Genomic DNA, 17,460 nt, shown 5'->3' with positions numbered 1-17,460 from the left:
TATTATATGGTTCGAGTTATATACACACACACGCACACACACACACACACATATATATATATATATATATATATATATATATATATATATATATATATATATATATATATATATATATATATATATATATATATATATATATATATATATATATATGCCTTGTTATGCTAGCTTGTGATATAGGAGGTTGATAGCCTTGTACTTGAGATGTTAAGCCCTTTTGTGTTGCTAGCATGTATGCGGTATTGTGTAAGTGTGCAAGTAGGTATTTTATATATGTACGTGTATAACTATTGCATTCACTAAGCGTTAGCTTACCCTCTCGTTGTTTACCTTTATAGGCTCCGGCGTGGACAAAGGCAAAGGTATTCGGCTGGATTAGTGGTCTCCCGCTTATTTTGATAGGGGATGCTTTTTGGTTAGCTTTTGGAAGTTCGGCCAAGATTTAGGTAGTTTGACCCCAAACACCATGCTCTAGTGTCGTTTGGAAATTAAACTTGTAGTTTTGAATGAAACGCGTAAAATGGGTCGATGTGGGCCCGATGTTGTAAAACTTGTTTTGATGATGAAAACCTCTTATTTTATTGTATTGTGATATGTTGTAAAAAGGTTTTCGTTTAAAAGTGTCGGGAAGTGGGATTTCCGCTCACGTGATTTGGACTGGGGGGACAGCAGCTTTCAGGCAATCTGGACACCGTCCTGATATGCTAGACGCCGTCACGGTTTCTGGACGGCATCCAGTTGTGCTACAGCAGAATTTTTTTTTAGCGTGTTTTTGGTAAATCGAAGTTGGGTGGTTACAAGTGGTATCAGAGCATGGTCTAAGGGATTTAGGCGACTTGATATAGGTGCCTAGACTTAGACTTTAATGTGTGTGCGCTTTATGCGGGACTTGTAGGACTTTGGGTCGGAACGGGAATTGCTAGTGCTAGTGTTTATGTGAACTAACCTTGCGCTAGTTGTTTTGTGTTGTGTTAGCAATCATCAAGCGAGATAAACGTTGTACTAGTAAGTTAATGCGACGTGCTCGCGTAACAATGATTAGCTACCGTTGTTACGGGTTCAAATCGTGTCAAACAAGCGATGTACGACGGTTGTTGAGTAAGATGGGGTAGTGTGGTGTATATGTATATACATATGTGTTAAGTCCTTTCGTTTCGTTGTTTAATTTACTTCGTTTTATAGAATGAAGATGAGAAATGGACACGACACCAATGACAGAAGTACGAGTGAGGACGTTGAACTCACGGCCAAGGTTGAGGCCATCTTTAAAAGGCTAAAAAAGGATTTTCTCAACGATGTTGGAAAGGTTTTCCAAGAGTCGGTTGATGGGCAAGTAACTGAAATGATAAATGTGCGAATGAATGCCGCCATCGAGGAGGCATTAGAAGCTAGAAACATTCATCCTCGTGGTGAGGGGGGGTGATGGTAACGGTGGGAATGGAAGGCGGGACTTCCATTTCAAAATTTTCAAGGATGCTCAACCCCCGATGTTTAATGGGGTGCGAGATCCTTTAAAAAGTACATGTTGGATTTCCGATATCGAGAGAGCTTTCCGTACCGCGGAATGTCCTCCCGAGAAGAAGGCGAGGTATGGTTCTAGTATGTTGTGGGAAGAAGCTAAGTTGTGGTGGGATGATAAAATCAACTTATATGGTGAGGAGCAAAGTATGAGTTTGACGTGGGAAGAGTTTAAGAAGGAATTTTTCAAAGAATACCGAACTTCTTCCGATCTTGATAGAATCCGGGACGAGTTGCACAATTTGCAACAAGGTTCAATGGACTTGGTTACTCTCAAGTCTACCTTCTTAGCAAAGACTCGTTTTCGTCCGGAATATGTGGGTGATGATCACAAGCTAATGAAAGATTTCTACCGTACCATGAATGATGAGTATAAGGGTAAGATTAGTCGAGGAGCGGCTAAGTCTTTTGAAGAGTTATTTGAATTGGCTCGGGGTTTTGAGCCGGAGGTTCCAAGGTGAAGTGATTTCACTTTTTCTAAGAGAAAGTTTGAAGGTTCTAGTCATTCTAACTTTTCAAACAAGAAGAACAATAACAAGAAGGGTTTCGAAAGTATCAATAGCGTGAAGAAGGGCGCTTCCGGTGGTTTTTCTTTTTCGTGCTACAATTGTGGGCAAGCGGGTCATATGGGTCGTGATTGTCTGAAACCATTTTCCGAAAACAAGCTCACTTGTTTTAATTGCGGTAAAGAAGGGCATAAGAAGCCGGAGTGTCCCGATTTGCGAAACGATAATGTTAAGCATCTATAGAAGGCGACGGGTACGGCTAGGGGTCGCAACTATTTGATGATGAATGATGAAGCCAAGCAATCCAACGAAGTTGTCTCAGGTACTTTTATGGTTAACTCTAATCCGGCACGGATACTTTTTGATAGTGGTGCCAATTTGTCGTTTGTGTCTCCAAAATTCGTGCCTAAACTTAATAGACCGTTAGCTAAGTTAAGTCGTCCGGTAGAAGTCGAAATAGCGAACGGCAAGACGGTGCTAGTGGTTGATGTGTGTAAGAATTGTGATGTTGTGTTTGGTGCCGAAAACTTTAAAATCGATCTCATCCCGATGACTTTGGGCGATTTTGATATCGTCATTGGTATGGATTGGCTCGATCATAATAGATCCGATATTGCATGCCATGAAAAATTTATTCGTGTGAAGACCCCAAGTGGGGGAGAATTAATTATTCACGGTGATAAACGGAGAAGACTTGTGCCGATATGCACTTTTGTACGGGCACGTCGTTTCCTTGTTAGTGGTGGCATGGCTTTTCTTGCCCATGTTGTTGATACTCGAGATGATCCACCCTCCATTCGTGAAATTCTGATGGTAAATGAATTTGAAGACATTTTTCTGGATGAGTTACCGGGTGTTCCGGCGGAAAGACAAGTTGAATTTCGCGTTGAGTTGGTTCCGGGAGCTACTCCCATTGCTAAAACTCCTTATCGTTTAGCGCCGACAGAAATGTAAGAGTTTTTAAATCAAACCCAAGAGCTACTTGAAAAGGGTTTTATCCGACCGAGTGCTTCGCCTTGGGGCGCTCCGGTTTTATTTATGAAAAAGAAGGATGGTAGTATGCGGATGTGCATCGATTACCGGGAGTTGAATAAAGTGACGATCAAGAATCGTTATCCATTGCCTCGGATTGACAATTTGTTTGACCAACTCCAAGGTGCTACGTATTTCTCTAAGATTGACCTACGGTCCGGCTATCACCAAATGCGGGTCCGTGAGGAAGATGTTGAGAAAACGGCTTTTCGAACGCGTTATTGGCATTATGAGTTTGTAGTTATGCCTTTTGGTCTTACGAATGCACCGACGTCATTCATGGATCTTATGAACCGAGTGTGCAAACCTATGTTGGACAAGTCGGTAATTGTGTTCAGTGACGACATACTTGTCTATTCGAAGAGTATGAAGGAACATGAACATCATTTGCGGAGTGTGTTAAAGATGTTGCGGAAGGAGAAGTTATATGCTAAATTCTCCAAATGTGAATTTTGGCTAAGGGAAGTTCAATTCCTTGGCCACATCGTGAACAAAGACGGTATTCAAGTAGATCCGGGGAAGATAGAGACGGTGAAGAGTTGGAGACGACCGACTACGCCTACGGAAATTTGAAGTTTTCTCAGATTGGCCGGTTATTATCGTCGGTTTATCCAAGACTTTTCTAAGATTGCTTCTCCATTGACGAAATTGACGATAAAGAACGCGAGGTTTAATTGGGAGAACGAGCAAGAAATTGCTTTTCAATTGTTAAAAGAGAAATTATGTCAAGCTCCGGTGTTAGTATTGCAGGAAGGGTTAGAAGACATGACGGTTTATTGTGATGCTTCTTTAAATGGGCTCGGGTGTGTTCTAATGCAAAGGCGTAAAGTCATCGCTTATGCCTCTCGACAATTAAAGGAACACGAAACGAGATATCCGACTCATGATCTTGAGTTGGTGGCGGTTGTGCATGCGTTGAAAATTTGGCGCCATTATTTGTATGGTGTCAAGTGTACGATTTATTCAGATCACAAGAGTTTGAAACATCTTTTTGATCAAAGAGATTTGAATTATCGTCAACGTAGATGGATGGATGTGGTGAAAGACTACGATTGTGAAATACTTTATCATCCGGGAAAGGCGAATGTGGTCGCGGATGCATTAAGTCGGAAGAGTCAACATCCGGCGATACGAGTAGGATTGTTACGTATGATTATTACTAACGATTTTCTTGAAAAACTTGGTGTGATTCAAATTGAAGCTTACGTTCACAACAAGCATGCGGAACGAATTGTGGGGCAATCGGAATTCATTACTATGGGTTCGCGTGGTTTGTTGTCTTTTCAAGGAAGAGTGTGGGTGCCTAAGATGGGGGATTATCGACGAGTGCTACTCGATGAAGCACATAAGTCAAAGTATTCCATTCATCCGGGCGCGACGAAAATGTATCTTGATTTGAGAAAGGATTATTGGTGGCCGGGCATGAAACGTGATGTTGTTAAGTATGTTGAGCAATGCATCACGTGTTTACAAGTCAAAGCCGAATACCAAAAGCCGTATGGTAAGTTACAACCGTTAGAAATCCCGAAGTGGAAATGGGAGCACATTACCATGGATTTCATCACAAAGTTACCTAAGACGGCGAGAACCCAATTTGATTCGATTTGGGTGATAGTTGACCGATTGACAAAAAGTGCTTTTTTTCTTCCCATTCGGGAAGCGATATCTTCGGAGACCTTGGCTAAATTGTTTATCAAAGAGGTAGTCGCTCGACATGGGGTTCCTATATCTATTATTTCGGATCGAGATACCCATTTTACATCTCGGTTTTGGGAAAAGTTTCATGACGATATGGGTACACAATTAAAATTGAGCACGGCGTATCATCCTCAAACAGACGGTCAAACCGAACGTACGAATCAAACATTAGAGGATATGTTACGGGCGTGTATTATTGATTTCGGTGGTAGTTGGGACGAACACTTACCTTTGGTGGAATTCTCATACAATAATAGTTATCATACTAGTATCGGGATGCCACCGTATGAGATGCTTTATGGGTGAAGATGTCGAACTCCAATTTGTTGGGGTGAAGTGGGACAAAAGGAAATCGGGAGTACCGATTTGGTTTTAGAGAAGAATAGCAAGATTGATGTGATTCGGGATCATTTGAAAAAGGCGCAAGATAGACAAAAGTCGTATGCCGATAAACGTAGGCGAATGATCGAATTCGAAGAGGGCGACATGGTGATGCTGAAGGTTTTGCCATGGAAAGGTATTATTCGATTTCGAAAATGGAGAAAGTTAGATCCTCGGTTTATTGGGCCATTTAAAGTTTTAGCTCGTGTGGGCGAAGTCGCATATCGTTTGGAATTACCCGAGGAACTTGCCGGGATCCATAATACATTTCATGTTTCCCATCTCCGTAAGTGTCTTGTGGATGATTCTTCATGGGTGTCATTAGACGAAATTGAGCTAAACAATAAGTTAGAATATGTTGAGGAGCCGGTTGCAATACTTGACGAAAAGGTGAAAAGATTGAGAAATAAAGAGGTGAGAACTTATAAGGTTCAATGGCGTCAAAGTATAGGTTCCGAGTTCACTTGGGAGCCCGAAGAGTTTGTTTTGGTCTATCTTCCTATTGTCATTCGGCGTGGATTGTTAGGGCGCAATCCGATTCAAGTGGGGGAGAGTTGTAAGATCCAGTTTTTATCAGTTGAGTTGGACGTCGTCCAACATGGTGGGAAGCCGTCCAGTTTTGAAGGGCTGGACGCCGTCCAGAAATCTGGACGCCGTCCAGATGGCCTGACGAGCCAGCTTTGGTATTTTGTTATATAAAAAGGGGTAGTTTGGTAATTTCACTTTGTGGACGAATTTAAGACCCTAGATCAGTTTTGGTGAGCCTCATTACTCCTTTTCCATCTACTTTATCATCTTCCATTAAATCCTAGAGAGAGAGGAGGTTCTAGAGGGAGAGAGCTCCATTAAAGGAAGAAAGAGGTTGAATCGGGTCTTAGTGCGAGTTCTAAAGTTGTTCATCTATTCGCTAGCTACGTGGTGATTGTGTTGGTAAGTTATAAAACCTAATTTCTTTATTTAAATTGTGTTAATTGTTAGGGTTGGGTTAGTGTTGCACTTAAAACCCATTTGTTAGTGATTTGGGGGTTTTGGGTAAGTTTGGGTCATGAAGACCCAAAAGATGACTAACCTAGGGTTTTGAAAAGTTAAAGTGTGTAAATGGGTCTTAAAGACTTAGTAAATCGCTAGCACTTTTGTAGTTATTGTTAGTGGGTGTCATTTGGGTTGTGGGCGATCCAAATGGGAGTGTTGACCTCGAAATGGGTCAAATGGGTCTCCGGCGACCTAGGTTGTTAAATGTGTATGAGAACACACTAAACTCACAAATTAATATAGTTCAGTTCTGATCCCCAAATTAAAAAAAAATTTAATCAATTTGATATGTCAACTCACAAAAAGATGTGTTATGCTCCCTGTAGTGTGATTCATGATAAGCAGTATTACCTGTTCCTGTGCTGATAACATCATATACTCTTCTTATGCTAATGTTTAATGAAACTGATGTTAGAAGTTGATCTATTACAGACTTAAAAGGTTAAATTTTATTGAATATGTCTGTTATAATGTTGCTAATCGTGACACACTGGATCTTTTACTATAATTTGCTTTATGTATTTGCATGTGCATGCATATCTGAGAATGTTTGCATTCATAAGTTAGTTGCATGTACATTTTTGTTTCATATTGTAAGCTTAACAACTCAGTTCTCGGAAAGGTTTACTGTGAAAGAAATCCTATGTTTTACATTAAATTAGAGAATAAATTGTTTAGAGCTTAAAGGAACAAAGTGTGTTTGTTTTTATACTGTGGAGATCAGTCCCAGGGGGAGTGGACAAGGAAGGTTTTGTGGAATTGGAATCGGAATTTCCTAAGTTTTAAATCCTAAAGACAGTCGACCGAGTGAGTGTACACACACGACCGTACGACCTACTCACACGACCGACTGACTTGGTGAAATAATGTGATGTGTTGAAACACACTCGGCCGAGTGTGTATTCATTCACGGTCGAGTAGGCGACACACTCGACCGAGTGTGTCTGGGAGTATATAAAAAGGATTTGAGTCCCAAACAGCTCAGAATACTTTTGTGATTTTGGGGTCAAATTTTACCAAGTTTTTCAAATTTAAAGAACGAGTTTTTGATCTCTAGTGTTAGATAGATCTTTCTCTTGTGATTACAGCGCCACTAACAAGGTATCATAACTCGTTTTCGTTTGCTCATAATCTTTAATTTTGTATTCGAAATGCAAAACACGAATTGAATGCTTTTTAGACTTAATCTGTTAAAATTAGTTGTTTGATTATGTTAATCGTCATGTTTAGAGACTATTGTGACCAGATCTTGAAGCAAAAACAACAGATTTGATTGATTTGCAAAGTTGGGGTTCTCAGATCTGATGAACACGCTCGACCGAGTGTGTGACACACTCGACCGAGTGAGTTCACCCACCCGACCGTTCGAAGATTCACACGACCGTGTGTGTATACACACTCGACCGAGTATATAGAAACCCTAATTTTTGAATTTTGCTATTTTTGATTGTTTTGTGGAGTTTGTATCATGTTATACTGAATGTTTTGTATAGTTTTGCTCTAAGAATGTCAGGTCCAAGTAGTAGGTTAAGTGGAACTTGGAAATATGATCTTGAACGTAAGATAGCTTTAGCCAAACACAGGCATATCCATGTAGAGACCAAAGTTGTTGCAACACAGATCACTCAAGATCAGTGGAAAGGTCCAGATTGCTTAACATTTCTTCAGATAGGGAATCATTTCTGTCCTAAGCTTATCCGAGAGTTCTATTCTAGTGTGGCCATAGAGAAGAAGCATGTTCATACTAATTTCTTTGGTAATGCCTATAAGTGGACCATAGATGACTTCGCAGATCACTTACTATTGAATTACTGGGGAGCCAAGGTTTATTGCCCTAGTAAAGATATTAGAAAGATTTCTAGCAAATTTGATGCTGGTGGGGTGGCTGCTCACATCACCAAGCCAGGGTATGTAATTGGTTCCAATAGAATTGAGATCAGAGATAGTGATGTTAGGGATGACTTGGTGTCTAACATGAGGATTATCAAAAGAAACGTGGTGTTTAGAGATCCATCTAACGATTTGTTATCTGGTACTGAGGCTGTTCTGTTGTACCGTCTTATGGAACGTATCAAGGTAAATTTTAGTTAGATTGTCATTAATATCATGAAGGACACTTTGGATAATGAGGAAAAACCGTTTCCATATGCCGTCCTTTTAAATCATTTGTTTGATGAACTTGATCTGTTTGAGGACACGAATTACAAATTGAAGCCAGTACCAGAGGATGTTATTGAAGGATAATTCTAATGCTTGTGATTTCGTGTGTTTATGTTTAATTATGTTTATTATGTAATTTGATAAGGCTAGCCTGTTAGCCTTAGTACTATGGTGTGTACTAAAAAATAACCTCTGAACGATGTAACTGTGTGTGTATTAGTTAATGTGCTCGTTATGTTTGTTTATCCATTGATTCGTATAATTAACTAGATACCCCATGTTACATGGAGGCAAATGCTTATTAGTTATGTTGTTTTGAGTGTTTTTCAGCTATTCATTATGTCTCAAGAACAACAGCAGATATATGATGAAGAACGTGAACCACGAATCCCATTATCTTCTGAGTTACCAGGTCTGATTGGTCGAGAAGATATAAACGTACTTGCATGTGTTGATGAAAAGGGTTCTGAGGCCCTAAGAGGAGGTTTTGGTCCGATTATTGCATTCTTGAAGCGTTCCAGGATCTTTAAAGCTATTACGGCTGAGTGTAATCCATATTATTCTCATCAGAGAACATTTTGGGAGGTTGCTCAAGTTGTTACTGAAGATAACAGGAAGGTGATATTGAGTTCTGTCAATAACACGATTGTTCGTATTTCTGCACAGACTATCAGGGAAGATTTGGGGTTCTCGGATAATGATGATATGCCAACTGATTTGCCGATTCTGAAAGTTAAAAGGTGTTTAAAGAGATGTGGTTATACTGGTGATATAACCAAAGCTGTTAAACGTACGAAGCTTCCAAGGCAGTACCGATACTTTACGTACGTTCTTCTTAGGTGTTTGAGCCCGATGCAGGGCGGTTTTGATGAGATGACAGCAAAGTACAACTCTATGTTTGTTGCGTTGGTTTTGAACGTTGATTTTAACTTCTCTCAATTGATTTTTGATGGAATGGTTCTGAATGTTAAGAGGAAGATTCATCTGGTGTTCCTGAGGTTTCTTCAGATTATGCTTGAGAAGCAAGTTCAAGGGTTAGTGAAAATTCCTGAGGATGAGCTAAAGCAGAATCATTTAAATGATCAATCTTTCAACAGGTTTTTGCAGAGCCGGGTTGAGGTTTCGGAGAAAGGGTTGATCGGTCATCTGATTAATGTGAATTACGTGTGTCCGGAAGGATTGAGTTGTCGTCATGAGAATAGTACTTCTGAGATGAGACCGATATTACTATTGAAGGAGGAGAAGAGGTGAATCAGCCACCGCCAAGACAAACTGGTCCTCGATTAGTTGATGAGGAGAATGTAACAGAGCTTGATGAGAGTTAAGTGGATTTGGTTAAAAGGAAGTTAGCTGAAGCTCCTAAGGTGTCAACAAGAGGAAGCCAGAAGCGTTTGAAGATTTTGGTTAAGGACGGAAGTTCATCTTCCACAACAAAGTCTCAGCCAAAGGTTGCTCTGACTGTTCAAGCTACTGGTGGTTCTACTCAAGCTCCACACACTCAACTACAACAAACTACATCTTCTCAACAAGTTCAAGCTTCTCAACGTCCTGAGGTTGCTTCAGGTGATTTGACAGGAATAGTTAACCGGAGATTGATTCAGTTGTCTGCTAATTTCACTAAATTCCAAAAGGCTGCTGATGAAGACAAGAAGAAGACAGAAACTGAAATGTCTGAGTTGAGGAAGTTAGTTGATCGACAACAGTTGAAGATTGATGAACTAGAGAAAAATGTGCGAAGTCAAGTCGGTGAAATCTTGACTCTTCAGACTTAAAATCAAGAATTGACTGAGAGGTTAAATGAATGGATAAAAAGGTTGTGGTTGAAGAGGAAGATGGAGAACCAGATCCTTTTGGTACTTTTGTTGAAGCAGAGGAAGACAGGGCTATTGAAGTTGCTAAAGGCTACACGGAGGATAACCCGCTGTATGTAACTCCTCTTCAAGTTATAACAGTCTCTGAATTTTTAGCTATGCAGGATCGTCTTAATCACACTACTGTTTACACTGATTTAGAAGAAGGGGAGATCCCTCCGGATCTCACCGAAACTGAGCAGGAGTTGATGGAGCGTCTAGAGCGACAAGCTAAGGAATCTGCTGACGCTGCATCAAAAGCTTCAAGTGAAGCTTCGACTTCAGGGGCTCATAATTTTGATGATGATATGAGTGATACTGATGTTTTTGATGAAAGTGATAACAGTTTTGATGAAGTTGTTATTGAGGATGAGCCAACCGAGCCTTATCCTCGTTATGAAGGTGTTGGTGATGATCTTCCAGCTTTTGCTGATTATTTTCAGATGAATGATGAGCTTTTGAACAGAAAGTGTAAAGAAAAGGAACATAAAGAACAAGAGAGTGTGTTACCAGAAGGTTTCTTGGCGGTGAAGATCAAACAAGAAAAGGTTGAAGTGTTGGAAGAAGAATGGAAGATTATGATGCGGATTAGGCAGTATGTGATGAAGCCTAAGGTGGAGCCGCATTTTTTGAAGTTTATCGAGCACTGTGAGAGTTTACGTGCTAAGGGAAAGATAATAGCCTGGGCTTATATTAAAGAATTTGATATATATGCGATCAAGAAAGAACATGGAGTGGATTATATCAAATCTCCATACGAATTCAAAACGTTACCTTATTTTGAGTTTATGCAGGTGGCCAGGCTTAAGATGTTGTATCAGGATTATTGTGGAATTCCTGATATTTTGGTTCGTAAGATAAGAAGATCATATCAGTCACCTAATTTCTTAGGTTTTCATCCTCAGTTTCCGAAGATCTCTTACAGAACGAACAAGAAAACAGGGGTCAGAAGGAAGATAGTAAAATATCAACCTGTGAATTATATGCGGAAAGTTCCTTTGAGGAAGATGCCGCAGCACTTCAGTCCTCGTTTTCGTTGGTGGTATTATGATGAACGCTCGGAGGAAGCGGTTATTGTGTTAGACAAAGATGGAGGAGATGAAAATGATAGTATAAGGGTTCTAGATCTAGTTTGGTTGAGAAACTGCTATGAAGAAGATATGTTTACCCTTTACTACAACAGGATGATGTATCGCCCAGAGAATCATGTGCAAGCTGAACAGTACTGCAGAGTTGTCAAACTTTGCTATCTGAAGAACTGGGTGACTGATCCTTATACGGATTGATAACTGAATGCTTTAGTGTAACGGCTAGGTCTTAGGGGGAGTTTGTTGGTGCATGAATCCCCAACCGTTGTTTATCTTTATGTTTAACACATTTCGGTTATGTAATAATGTTTACTCGAGACTATTGATTATATTTGTGTTTGTGCGTACTTAACTTGTTAAATGATCAATAAGTTAAACTGCTCAGACAGTCGACCGAGTGTGTGTACACACTCGACTGACTCTCCTACTCAGTCGACCGACTGAGGGACACACTCGTTCGAGTGTGTCTGGTAGGCAGTATATATACGGGTTTAGCCTAATTGTTTGAGGTTACTCGTCCCATTTACCCTAAGTCGTAGGTTTTCGTCTCCAGAGAACCCTAACACCATATACCACCGAAATATATCATCTAGGTGTCGATATAATCTAGTTTTGGCTCTAGGTTTGATCTATTCGATCCCAAAACGACCCATATCTCGGTTTAACCTTATTCTAGTGTATTTTGCCTCTAGGATAGATTGCAAGCGACCTAAGATCCTAAGAATAAACGTCTACAATATATATATATATATATATATATATATATATATATATATATATATATATATATATATATATATATATATATATATATATATATATATTTTGTTAAACACATTGTTTTATATGATAGATAATGAATGTTGATACAAGACCTCATCTTGAAAACAAAATTGTGTATCGTTGCAAATCATTTTTTGGCTGAGAAAATGATAAGGATGTGTTGTTATACACTCTTGCACTTATGAAGAATGAAAATGTAGCTATATGTCTTTTCACATTTTGTATTATATATATAAATTTTTTTTTTTGTTGCTAAAATAACGATTACCATTAAAATTAAAGGGTATTCATCAATAGATGAAACCCCCAAACCGATACAAGCAACGAAACCAAACACGACGAAGGACTCAGAGAGAGTAAACTGACCTAAACGTAACTAAAATGCTAACTCGAACCGAGTCCTACGAACAAACTAACAAGTAGAACACCAACCTCAAAAGCAACAAAAACAACAATAAAAATCAAACACAACCTAGCTAAACGAAGCAAACTAACACTAAAACAATCAAAATAAATGACTATGAATTACGGTTTTTTGTTGTTCCTTTCGTCCGGTCGAGAAGTCATACCATCCACCTTCTCAATATGAACACCTTTACCTCTTCTCGATTTAAAATTGAACGAGCTAACGTCAGATGAGTTACCATTAATAACTGAACCCGGAGCGCACAGAGGTATCAAGCCAAGATCCGCTAAACCTTGAAAGAAGCCTTTACCATCCTTTTTTGAATTGTCCACTTCATGTTCATCCCTAAGCACGCACGAATCCTTATCCATCTTCGCCTTGTTTTTACCTTTCTTTGCTGAACGAGGACCTAAAGAATGATCGGTAGCAACTTGCGTACGATATTAAACTTGTTACAAAAGACTCAAATTTCATTATCAACACGAACATTATCCGAGTCCCAATTTGCTCAACTGCTGCTGCTGCTCCTGCCGCCGCCGCCGCTGCTATACTACTACTACTACGTACGATATTAAACTTGTTACAAAAGACTCAAATTTCATATCTCAAGCCGATGTGAGATGAGTTGTTACAAACTACCTTAAGGCGGAGACAGGAGGATGCATATGAATGCTTTGCCACCCCAACTCTTCAAATATGCCAATTATAGTGTATTAATAATTGTAATTAATGACCAAGATCCCCTAATTATAAATTTTAACATCTCCTAATTTTTATATTGATATATACTTTTAATGTCACACTTATCCGTAAATAATGGCTTCGTCTCTGCTTATACTCTTGTCGTTTTCTTCTTCCGAAACATAATCAATAACTAGGATCCTTATCTCATTGAATGCCCAGACCGTTTATCCGTCACACATTGAGATGATATGGTTTGAATACCGTATGTTACAGCCCCCAAAGCTACAAAGATGGGTTAGTTGGGTATCTTTAGATTATAACTAAAAATCATAGGAAAATATTGATTAACTACAACTTTAAATTTATAAGACACTCAAATTCATATCTAAAACTGATATGATACGAGACGAACTATTATACAATCACTAACTAATAAATCACATTATGAACTGACTACTATACGATCGTTGACGCCTTCATCTTTTGTCACACACACACATATATATATATATAATAAAATCGCAATAATGCTTGTGAAGGATCTTAATTACTAGGTACGTTACACAATCAATTTTTAATTCATGTCATATTATAGTTTAATTACCACAATTCGTATACATCTCTTATACGGGAGCATGTGTCTTTCCTAGAAATAAACTCAAATGAACAATCTATTTATTTATTTTTATTTTGTCACGACCGCCATACAAACACCGCAGTTGACTTTTCTCAGACGTGATATTTATGACTTTCACCAAAATACGTGTGTTGATACGTTCGTCAACAGTCACATTAAGATTTTATTATTTTATATTTTATATTGTGGTGGAGAAGCAAGAACTTTTCAAGAATAGTTAAAACCTGCAAGATCAACCCCTTGTTTTAATCTTTCTATATAAACATATAACCTTATTAATTAACTCCCTTCCAAAATACCCTCTTCAAGCCCTATCGATCAACAATCGATCTAACTTACAAAAATCGAACTTTCGTCTATTCAATTAGCTTAATCGTCGTATCTATTTAGGGTTCCTAAAAGAGTTTGTAACTTTGGTGAAAAAATGAGTTCTAGAAAATTTCTTGTAGCCGATAACAAACAACGTACAAAAAATGGAGTAGAGATCAACGGTCCAAGGCCGACGCCATTAAAAGTAAGACAAGAATCTCGCACAATTCAAAAACATCGGCCGATTATAATCTACATGCATTCGCCCGAAGTTATTCATACAAAACCTCATGATTTCATGGCTCTTGTTCAAAAGCTCACTGGTTGTTCTGGCTCCAAAGATCAAGATCAAAATCAAGATCAACGGCTTAAGAAAACACTAAAGCAAGAAGATGGCTACGATCGAAATGAAAATGAAATTTCGAATGTATCTAGTGTCATATCCAAGAAAGATAATATTATGAAAGCCAAGAGTCCAATGTTTAGTATGCCTTCAAACCCTTATATGAAAGATATTCCACTTTTTACACCAAATTCGAATAATGAATATTTCTACTCACCTCAACGTTTCTTTAGATACCCGGATACGGTATCATCTTCATCTCCAAACTTGAGTTTTTCATTGTCGCCAGGTTCGATTGTTGAGATCTTGAAGGGGCTACCCGAATGTTGATTACAGTTTGTCATTATTAATTACTCAAAACTTATATCATATCAGTGATAAATGAATTAATTTATGTTTATAGATAAGTAGTGTACGTTGCTTTACATTTAGTTTTCTTTATAGATTTCATGAACATGAACTCGTAACTGTTTGTAGTTAGGGTTTTAGTCCACAGTGAAACTTATATCAGCGATACATGAATTATATATAAATGTCCATAAATAAGTAGTGTACATTGCTTTAATTTCGGTTTACTCGTAGTTTTTTTTTTAGATTTAATGAATATATATATATATATATATATATATATATATATATATATATATATATATATATATATATATATATATATATATATATATATATATATATATATATATGGGCAGGATCAATGGGGAAGTAACCAATCGGGGGAAGCGGGGGAAACAAATTTTTTTTTTTTTTTCGTTTTTTTTGAATTTTTTTTTCCGGCATCAAGATCACACGAAAATATGAACATTTAGAATAGACACTTCGTGATGAATGTTATTATTTAGGCGGGAAAACGATCGACAAAAATAACATTCAAGATAATATTGTTCGTGAAGAATATGAACGTTTTTTTTTTCATGTTTTGTGAAGTAAAATTTAGCCCGATTTAGAGTTTAGGGTTTAGGGTTTCCATAAACCCAAAACACCAAACCCTAAACCCTAAACTCTAAACCGTTCGTGTTAAAAACTCAATCTAAATCCTAAATCTAAACCCTAAATCTAAACCCTAAACCCTAAATTTCTAAACCCTAATATCTAAACCCTATAAACCCTAATATCTAAACCCTAATATCTAAACCCCAATAGTTAAAACCTCAAAATACGCTCGAAAAACACGATAATTGTTATATATTACTTCTTCCAGCGTTTTCCCGCCAAAATAAAAACATTTATCACAAAGTGTCTCTACTAAATGTTCATATTTTCATCTCATCTATAATGTTCGTGAACAAAGTTTTTTCAAAAAACGAAAAAAAAAAAGTTTTTGCTTCCCCCCGCTTCCCCCCGAATGGTTACTTCCCTCTTGATCCTACCACTATATATATATATATATATATATATATATATATATATATATATATATATATATATATATATATATATATATATATATATATATGAACTTTTGTTAGTGCATAATATAAGTTTCTAGTTCATTTTGATGTATTCATGAGTGATATGGACATTGTAAGTACTTTGGATGATTGATTGTTGGTTTATTACGTTTACTATTTGGATTACAATAAATTATATGCATTTATGGTTAAATTACGTTATGTCTGTGTAACCGCACGGATGCAAGTGCAACCGCACGGTTGCAAGCTTCAACCGCACGATTACAGGTGCAGACACTATATATTGAGGATGACGGGTTCATTGGTAAGGTTAGAAACCTTTTCACAACCCTAGCTTTTTAGAACATCCTCTGCAAGCCTAGCACTCATCTAAGTCGATCCATAACGTTTACAAGTCGTTTACAATCAATAGATCAAAGTTGTTTTAAGTGTTTTTTGATATAAAACTCAATTTCGAGATTTCCACACTCGATATTGTTGATTAGGTCGATTAATACTGTTTAATCGGTCCAACAATTTTAAATATGTAGTGAGGTTTTAGTCGTAGTCAAATTTGTTGACTGCAAATATGTATTAGTTGCTTAATGCTTGATTTTATTGTTGGCGTATATTTGGATATTGTGTGTTACCCTTTGGTTTTCGGAACAATGGTGGTTCTAACATTACTTCAATTTGTGATCGCATATTACTAATTAATCATACATCATTCGCATAGTTACGCGTCTAAAATTACACGCTAAACAAGGGCGTACTCTATAGCGAGCGTGAATTGAGATATGACTTCAACTAGCGAAGTAAACATTCGCAGTTGGGCTGTTTATTACAATACATGAACACGATAGACGAGACTCTGACTTTAAAGAGAAAGAAAAGAAAACGTATGAATGAAAATATGTAACTACCCTAAACCTAATTTTGTTACATATACATGAGTAGTCTACTAAAAATATTACTTCAATAAACCCTTCAGTCTTTAGTTGTGCAACAACATCAATGTCTTTAAATATAAAACATATATAAATCCAAATACACACAACTATACCAAAATAACAAAATACACCCCTTACCATAACTTACCAATATTAAAGATGATTCTAAATGAGCAGTTTAGAATCCAGAAACCTTAAACACCAAATGTTTCATACACCATTTGAACATCTCAACATCCCCCTTAATGTTTCATACACCATTCATACACCTTAAAATCAAGTAGAAACATTTCAAAAAGAGTAAGTTTATCAAAAAGTATAAAATGTTGACCAATACTTGAACGTTTTGTAAAAATATCATCAACATTTTCAGTATAAACGACTTTATCAACATGTATAACTTTTTTTACTTAGTTTTCCGCTTATAAAGTGCAAATGTTTTATTCTATCATGATATACAAGATTACTAGATATAAGAATGGTTGACTTATTATCATACAACAATTGTGCTTGTGTTAGACCACTTATACCTAGATCCTCCATAATTTTTAACAACCACATCATTCACAATTTACCACTGCTAAAGCCTTGTATCCAGCTTCAGTAAATGACCTTAAAAGTGTAGTTTGTTTCTTACTTAGAAACAAGATTATTTTCAATGTAAATACCAAAAC

The 17,460-nt window shown here is 37.5% G+C and overlaps 1 protein-coding gene across 1 annotated transcript; it reads left to right on the top strand.

The window, feature by feature from the left end:
- The first annotated feature begins 14,082 nt into the window (after positions 1 to 14,082).
- LOC139904467 (VQ motif-containing protein 8, chloroplastic-like) lies at positions 14,083 to 14,802 on the top strand. The gene has a single exon (XM_071886388.1). It carries the CDS (start codon positions 14,203 to 14,205, stop codon positions 14,758 to 14,760), a length of 558 nt encoding a protein of 185 aa, XP_071742489.1. The 5' UTR covers positions 14,083 to 14,202; the 3' UTR covers positions 14,761 to 14,802.
- The last annotated feature ends 2,658 nt before the right edge of the window (positions 14,803 to 17,460 follow it).

This window comes from Rutidosis leptorrhynchoides, chromosome 4 (genome assembly GCF_046630445.1).
Source record: "Rutidosis leptorrhynchoides isolate AG116_Rl617_1_P2 chromosome 4, CSIRO_AGI_Rlap_v1, whole genome shotgun sequence".
NCBI lineage: Eukaryota > Viridiplantae > Streptophyta > Magnoliopsida > Asterales > Asteraceae > Rutidosis > Rutidosis leptorrhynchoides.
This window is presented reverse-complemented; position numbering and strand designations above follow the sequence as displayed.